The sequence below is a fragment of the Hibiscus syriacus genome, unplaced genomic scaffold (assembly GCF_006381635.1).
Source record: "Hibiscus syriacus cultivar Baekdansim isolate YM2019G1 unplaced genomic scaffold, ASM638163v2 tig00110882_pilon, whole genome shotgun sequence".
Classification (NCBI taxonomy): Eukaryota; Viridiplantae; Streptophyta; class Magnoliopsida; order Malvales; family Malvaceae; genus Hibiscus; species Hibiscus syriacus.
Window position 1 is genome coordinate 832095 of NW_024062896.1, and position 8290 is coordinate 840384.

The 8290-nt window shown below is 37.0% G+C and overlaps 1 protein-coding gene across 1 annotated transcript; it reads left to right on the forward strand.

The window, feature by feature from the left end:
* The first annotated feature begins 5529 nt into the window (after positions 1-5529).
* Positions 5530-7662, forward strand: LOC120144124 (dnaJ protein homolog). The gene is made up of 6 exons (XM_039158267.1): positions 5530-5801; positions 5921-6086; positions 6312-6450; positions 6537-6813; positions 6905-7103; positions 7191-7662. The coding sequence occupies exons 1-6, from the start codon at positions 5652-5654 to the stop codon at positions 7511-7513; spliced, it is 1254 nt and encodes a 417-aa protein (XP_039014198.1). The 5' UTR covers positions 5530-5651; the 3' UTR covers positions 7514-7662.
* Positions 7663-8290: the final 628 nt, after the last annotated feature.

The following is an 8290-nucleotide window of genomic DNA, read 5'->3' on the forward strand; positions in this document are numbered from 1 at the left end:
GAACATATTTTGATATTTCATGTTTGCTTAATCCTTTAAATGATTGAATTTATGCTACATTCTAAAGTGAAATAATTGAGCAAATTTTAATTTTTAGTTCTTTGAATATTAAATGAATTAAATATTCTTTTAATTCTTCAAGAATTATAGATTTTTGACATATGGCAAGATCAGACCTTTCTTATCCTGTTAAAAAAAACAAAACAAAAAAAATCCCTCAATTTTTTTACCCAGAATAATTCATAGAGATATAAAGAGTCATACCGAAACCTTTGAGTTAATAAAGTCACATCATCGTTCTTTTAGACGTAAACCCAACATTTTTTTACCAATAAAACCTAAGGTATTAGGTACAAGATGTTCACTTGAACATGAACCTTCCTACCAGAAGACACAACTTGGGGCATCACTCATCAATTTTCTGAAGACGAGCTTGTACAATTGAGGCATGCTGGGAACAAGAAGCATAAAGGAGAATTAATTCGAAATAATTCTATCATGCATTAATTACATTTTTTTCATGTGAATAAAACTTAATCCTGAAAATCTATCCCCCTGGGGATACCTCTTCTGCGAAGACTTTTGTGTATGAGATGATGAACGGCTTTGTTTCATTTATCCATATATGTATATATATATATATATATATATATATCCTTTGTTGTCCCCTTTTGAGCCTATAGTGTTTTTTCTTTCTTCTGATTCAACCCTAACCAAGGATCACCCCACACTGGGGGCAAGATGGAAGAAATCTGCTCACATGAGTGAAGACATAAAATCAGAGGAGATATCAAAAGGAGAACCAAATGTCAAGTGCGAAGATCTAATCGAAAAAAAAAGAAAAAACGATAATCGACTCAAATGACGCGTCAAGCTTCAAATTATGAGATTGATCAAGCACAATTATTCCAGAATCACTTCACACGAAGTTTATGGAGCATCGAGAGAGACACATACGGGCATATTCAAATTGAGCAAGACGGGATTGAAAGCATCAGAATGAATTGATCCTTGGTTCAATACCTTGAAACACTTGTTTGGGCCTATTTATCCTTTTCTTTCATAACCAGGAACCATGACCTACATTACGTGCCTTAAAAAGTCCCTTCTAATCATTCATGGATTTCTAAACATAAGAGATTATCTTCAGATTTCATTCTGCCCATCAGGATTAATTTTTATTTGCAAAAGGTTTTCTAAAATCTTTAATGCATGATAGAGAAAAATAACAAAGGGGGGTTCAAGACGTAAATTCTAGATGACATCTTGAAACCAAAAGAGGATTCAAGTTGAAAACCTGAAAAGGCGGCTTGAATGTAAAAATTGTACAGCTGAGGCAATCGCACAAATTACTTGATAAGGTATTACACAATGCGTGACGATAAGAGTAGGGAGCCGGTGAACACGTCCAGTAGATGAGCATACAAGCTACCCCATCAGATCAGTAAACATCAAAGAAATAAGAAGGCCAAACGATTGACCAAACACAATAACTTGAGACTTTCTTATTGTTTCATTTTTTAACTATTTCCCAAAGATAGCTTTGATCTTGACACTTGTCAAATAGCTATAATTTATTGAAGGATTAACAGTGTAATTAATTCTTTGATGTCCAATGAACTCTAGTTTTATGATTTGTCTTAAATGTGAAACCTAGAAAGGAGCAATATTTTCAAAACTTTTGATTAAATATTTTTCAAAACTCTTCTAATACATTTTCAAAACTTTTGAAAATAAAAGAAGAAGAAAAACACTTTTCAAACAAGACAATCTCTCTTGGGTGGATCTTGGTATTTGACATGTGGCTCTCAGACACAAAGCTCATGCTTAGAATTAGTGCTGAAGCAATCAATGAGGAACAATTGGGCATCTTTAAAGATTCAACAGTAAATGTTGGGGCATATTTGGAGATTCAACATTGAATATTGTGGCATATTTGGGGATTTAACATCCTGATGCAAATGATCAGATCTTCTGAAGGCATTTCCTCCACATGTAGGAACAAGCAGACAAAGCACGTGGAGATAAAACTAATTCATGTTGCATGCATCTTAGACATACTTAAGATCATCACATTCATCATTTTTTATACATATTTTTGCAGCTTTTAGATTCAAGTTTCAACTTCAAGAAGAAAGATACTCGATTCAAAAGCACATTTAGAAATTGATGGTGGGTGCTCAACTTCACAGCGAAGGAGCGTCTGTCAATAAACAACTTTTCAATTTCATTCAGAGTCAATTTCAACTTCACACCGAAGGATATTGTACTCAACAAGCAATTTTCCAGTTTCATTCAGAGTCAATTTCAACTTCACAACGAAGGATATTGAGCTCACAATTTGCTCGAGAGTATATTTCAACTTCACGACGAAGGATATCTAATTCGAAGCCAAACTTCACAACGAAGGGAATCGTGTCCACTCGCAACAGCATAAGCTTGGATTTCAACTTCACGACGAAGGATATTCAAGTCAAGGCTCAACTTCACGATGAAGGGGTCATCCGCGATTTTAACTCCACGACGGAGGATATCGTACCCACACATCCACGATTTTAACTCCACGGCAGAGGATATCGTACCAACAGATCCACGATTTCAACTCCACAACGGAGGATATCATGCCCATATATTCACGGTTTCAACTTCACAACGAAAGGAATCGTATACACGAGCAGCATCCATCTGTTGATTGGATTTCAACTTCATGACGAAGGATATCCAACTCAAAGAATGAGTGTCTGTCAATAAACTTTACAGTTTCAGAGCCAATTTCAACTTCACGGCGAAGGATATTGGACTCGAAACAACACAAGCTTGGATTTTAACTTCACGATGAAGGATATTCAAGTTGCTCAACTTCACGACGAATGGGCCATCCACAATTTCAACTCCACGACGGAGGATATCATACCCACGAATCCATGATTTCAACTCCACGACGTAGGATATCATGCCCACACATCCACGGTTTCAACTTCATGACGAAGGGAATCGTACACACAAGCATCATCTATCTCTAGGTTGGATTTCAACTTCAGGACGAATGATATCCAACTCAGAGAGGGAGTGTTTGTCAATAAACTTTCCAGTTTCATAGTCAACTTCAACTTCACGACGAAGGATATTGGCCTCGAAACAATGCAACTTAACTTGGATTTCAACTTCTCGACGAAGGATATCCAATTCAAGGTTCAACTTCACGACGAAGGGGTCATCCACGATTTCAACTTCACGACGAAGGATATCGTGTCCACCAGCATCAATGCAACCCTTGGATTTCAACTTCACGATGAAGGATATCCAATTCGAGGCTCAACTTCACAATGAATGAGTCATTCACGATTTCAACTTCACAACGAAGGATATCGTGCTCATTTGCAGCTTAGCTCAAGGCAAGAAGGGTTATCTGCTAACAAAAGACCTTCGAGTTCGATTATACTCAGCTCAAAGGCACATCATTTGTAGTATAGCTTAAGTCGAGAAGGGCTATCTGCCAACCAAAGACCTTCAAGTTTGACTACGCTCAGCTCCAAGGTACGTCATTTGCAGTATAACTCAAGGCTAGAAGGGTTATCTGTCAATAAAAGACCTTCAAGTTCGATTATATTCAGCTCAAAGGCACATCATTTGCAGTATAACTCAAGGCGATAAGAGCTATCTGTCATCAAATACCTTCGAGATTCGATTTCATTCAGCTCCAAGGCACGTCATTTGCAGCAAAACTCAAGGCTAGAAGGGTTATCTGTCAACAAAAGACCTTTTGAGTTCTTACACTCAGCTTAAAGACACATCTTTTACAGCATAACTCAAGGCTAGAAGGGTTATCTACCAACATTAAGACTTTCGAGTTCGATTTCATTCATCTCAGAGGCATATCAACCGCATGGTAGCAACGAGGAACTACCTTCTAGAAGAATTTTCAAGCCGAGATCTTTAACCGAGAAGAATATCAAGGCCCAATTCCAGGCTCAGGCTGAAGCCCAATCACAGTTACTCCCCAATAAATGTATCAAGTCTCAAAACAAGAAAGGACCGGACAAAAACTGGTTTTCTTTTTCGTCTTTGCCCTATTCTTGTTAACACAAGAATGTGCAAAGAGGGGCAGCTGTAGACCCCATATTTTGTCCTCATTCACAACACTACACCCATGACCACGTGAAGCTGCCAGCCATCCTATGTCCACTTGCCGTTGTCATTGCCACCCACTATTAGAGGATAAGCTAAAAAATCAAAGCATCATCACACCAACCAAGTTGCATGATTTTAAAATATAAAATCAGTGTAAATTTGGTTATAAAAAAAGTGGAATGCATGTATGAAAGAGAGGAAAAAAAACAGAAACGGAGGGAAACAATTGTAGGGGACAGTTGCTCTCGGTTTTTCAGCAAGGAAAATAGCAATAAAATACAGATTTTTTTTCAGCAATCCTAAGGTATTTCAGTTTATATTTCAGTTTTTTTTTAATTTATTTGTTCAATTCAAATGCAGCTAATAATAAGAATTTTAATTTGTAATTTTGTTCGTAGTTAACGTAAATTCCATGAGTTCTAAAAAATAATTAAAATAGAGATAGGGAGTTAGGTTACCTTGCTTCGGTGTTCGTCGGAGTAGGGGTGTCACCGTCGTCGGGTCTAGAGTCGAGTGGTCGGTGTGACTCTCGGGTTCACTGGATATTTGGTCGCCATGGCTGCTCTGTCGCGCTGGTGAAGGAAAAGAAAGCAGAAGGCTAGGGATTAAAGAAACAAGGGCAGAATTGAAAATAGGAAAAGGGAAAGCTGATTTTGGTTTTGGTTCAGTGTGTACTGGAAATAATAAAGGTGGGGTTATGTGTTTTTTTAATTTTTGGGTAAATTTGGCAATAGGTCCTTAGGTTCTAAAGATGCTTCATGCTTTATCACTAACTCATGGTATAATCACGCATAAGTCCTCTAAATTTAGGAAATACATATTATTCTCGTCACTAAATTAAGGCTAAATCACTGTATGAGTCCTTTTCTTTAGCCCAAGTAACGTTTGGAGCATTAAATCATGGGTAAACATCCTTTAGGTCCCTATATTCTTGTAGTGTTTTATTTAGATCACTAAAATTGGCATTTTTTGTTATTTATTTCAATTTGGGCTACATATCATGTCTTATTTTGTTTTAGTCATTTATATGTTTTATGGTATTTTATTTAGGACATCATGTTTACATTTATTTTAATTTAGACCCCGTAGCATCAGTTATTGTATCATTTGATTATGATATTTTATTTTATTTTTTATTTTAGTTTAGTCACTATTAGTTTTTTATTTAGCCATTGTTATTTTATTTTATTTTTCATTTGGATCCTTGTTTATTTTTTATTTAATTATTATTTTATGTTTTGCATTTTAATCTACATAATTATTTATTTATTTTATTTTTCTCCCCCTTCCTCGCAAAGGCAGAGAAAGAAAGACGGACAGAAAGAATCAGAGAGGGTAGATAATTCTAGAGCCTTCTTTACCAATTATCAATCCCTCTCTTATAAATTGTCCCCAAGCCCCTGGACCTTTCTTTCAAGCCATTTCGTCGATTCTTTTCTCTTCTTGCTGTTTCCGGACCTTCCCTCTCTCCCAAGAAAAGGAATTTCCGAATTAGAGGCTAAAACTAGAAAAGATCAAAGATGTTTGGAAGAGCACCTAAGAAGAGTAATAATACCAGGTACTATGAGATTCTGGGTGTTTCGAAGGACGCATCCCAGGACGATTTGAAGAAGGCATATAAGAAAGCCGCCATCAAAAACCATCCAGACAAAGGCGGTGATCCTGAAAAAGTATAGTATTTGTTTTCTTTTTGAGGATTTTCTGGGTTTCTTTTGATTGATTATGGGTGAAATGAGTTTATTGCTGATCTTTCTTTTTTGTTTTCTGGGTTTTTTGTTTGATTTGTTAGTTTAAAGAGTTGGCTCAAGCTTATGAGGTACTGAGCGATCCTGAGAAACGTGAGATTTATGATCAGTACGGCGAGGATGCACTTAAGGAAGGAATGGGCGGTGGAGCCGGGGTCCATGACCCGTTTGACATCTTCTCCTCCTTCTTTGGTGGTAGCCCGTTTGGTGGTAAGCGATTTAGTTGAATTCAAAATCATTGTTAACTTGTTTAATGATTTTCGATTCATTATCCCTTGCAATCAAAATTTGGTATGTGATCATGTTGAGTGCTTAATGGAACCGGATGAGGGAGGATTTTGCCGTTACTGGTTAAGGAATTTGAGAATCGTTGTTGAAACTAATTTTAGGGGAATTGGCATAAGGTTGAATTATGGTGTTATTGTTGATGATTAGGTGCTAGCAGTCGAGGAAGAAGACAGAGAAGGGGAGAGGATGTAGTTCATCCTCTTAAGGTGTCTCTAGAGGACCTTTACCTTGGGACTTCAAAGAAACTTTCTCTTTCCCGCAATGTGATATGCTCGAAATGCAATGGGTGAGTTCGTGTTTTGGTTGTTTATTTCGTGTTCCGAATTTCTTGTTGTATTTGCTTACATGTAATGTGTTATTTATTAATGGCAGAAAGGGCTCGAAATCGGGTGCTTCGATGCAATGCCCTGGTTGTCAGGGTTCTGGTATGAAGGTTTCGATTAAGCACCTTGGTCCTTCCATGATTCAGCAAATGCAACATCCTTGCAACGAGTGTAAGGGTACCGGTGAAACTATCAATGAGAAGGACCGCTGCCCTCAGTGCAAGGGTGATAAGGTTGTCCAGGAGAAGAAAGTTTTGGAAGTCATTGTAGAGAAGGGTATGCAGAATGGACAAAAGATTACATTCCCAGGCGAAGCTGACGAGGCTGTATGTATTGTGATGTATAATTTTAGAAATGCAATCTAGTGTATGCACTCTGTTTCTCGATTAATGTGTTTGTGTTTGGTGTGTTTTGCAGCCTGATACCGTTACTGGGGACATAGTCTTTGTTCTTCAGCAGAAAGACCATCCAAAGTTCAAGAGAAAGGGCGAAGACCTTTTTGTGGAGCACACATTAACTCTTACCGAGGCTTTGTGTGGCTTCCAGTTTGTGATCACCCATCTCGATGGACGACAGCTTCTAATCAAGTCAAACCCTGGAGAAGTTGTGAAACCTGGTAAGTGCTATGGAATGTGTAGATTCATTGTCAACTCTTTCTTCTACCTATTGCTTGATTAGTAACTTGTGAAACTTGTTGTTCCAGATTCCTTCAAGGCAATCAATGATGAGGGAATGCCATTATACCAGAGGCCATTCATGAAGGGCAAAATGTACATTCACTTCGCAGTCGAATTCCCCGATTCTCTAAGTCCTGATCATGTTAAGGCACTTGAGGCTATTCTGCCACCGAAACCAACATGTCAGCTGACTGATATGGAGTTAGATGAGTGTGAGGAGACCACACTGTATGATGTGAACTTTGAAGAGGAGATGAGGAGGAAGCAGCAGCAGCATGCGCAGGAAGCTTATGATGAAGATGAGGAAATGCCTGGTGGTGCCCAGAGGGTGCAATGTGCTCAGCAGTGATGATGGAGAAAAAAGTTGGAAGATTTCATTAGTATTCTTGTTGCAAAGAATATTGAAAGCCGGTTTCTATAGTATTGTAGAAAGTAGATTTTGAGTACTGTATGAACTACGTTTTCGATGTCTTCTTGGCACAAGATGCTTTTCATGCAGTGTTCCTTGCTGTTAGCTTGCTTTCTCTAATAAGCACCCCTTTTTTTATTAAGAGTAAAATATGCAAATAATCTCTTGATATCTCATCATATGATTTATCAGCGGGTTGATTGATCAAGAATATGCAAATACTCCGTTACAACCAAGGATAAAGCTGTGAGGTAGGAAGCCCAATGTCGCTGAACTCTCTTAACTTCCCTGCAATCAAGGAATATGCCTGAGCTCCACTCTAACGGAGAATTCATAGGAAATTTTGATAAACTTTGTAGTTTGGATATAAAATTCATTTACATAAAAATAAAAAGCTTAATTTAAATATATAAGTAAGTGTTTAAATTATATTACTTTTTATAAATATGTGTTCAAAATCTTTTTGTTAATTTAAGTGTTTAACATTATAAATATTATTAATTTAGGTGTCTGATTTATAATTATTGTTACAAATTTTATTAAGTGTTATGCGTTATGTCTCGATAATTTTGAATTTTTTAAAAATTAGGATACATTTTCTATTAGAAAAATGTCCAAATTTTAAGAAATATTAGAAAAAATTTAAAATTCTAATTTCAGTTCTATACTCACTTTGGTTACCGTTTTAGTCGTCATCGTTGATTGAGTTTATTTTTG

Coding starts and splice junctions, on each gene's coding strand:
- LOC120144124 (XM_039158267.1), top strand. CDS start 5,652: ATGTTTGGAAGAGCACCTAAGAAGAGTAATAATACCAGGTACTATGAG. Junction 5,802..5,920: donor AAGGCGGTGATCCTGAAAAA/GTATAGTATTTG, acceptor TTGATTTGTTAG/TTTAAAGAGTTGGCTCAAGC. Junction 7,104..7,190: donor TGGAGAAGTTGTGAAACCTG/GTAAGTGCTATG, acceptor TTGTTGTTCCAG/ATTCCTTCAAGGCAATCAAT.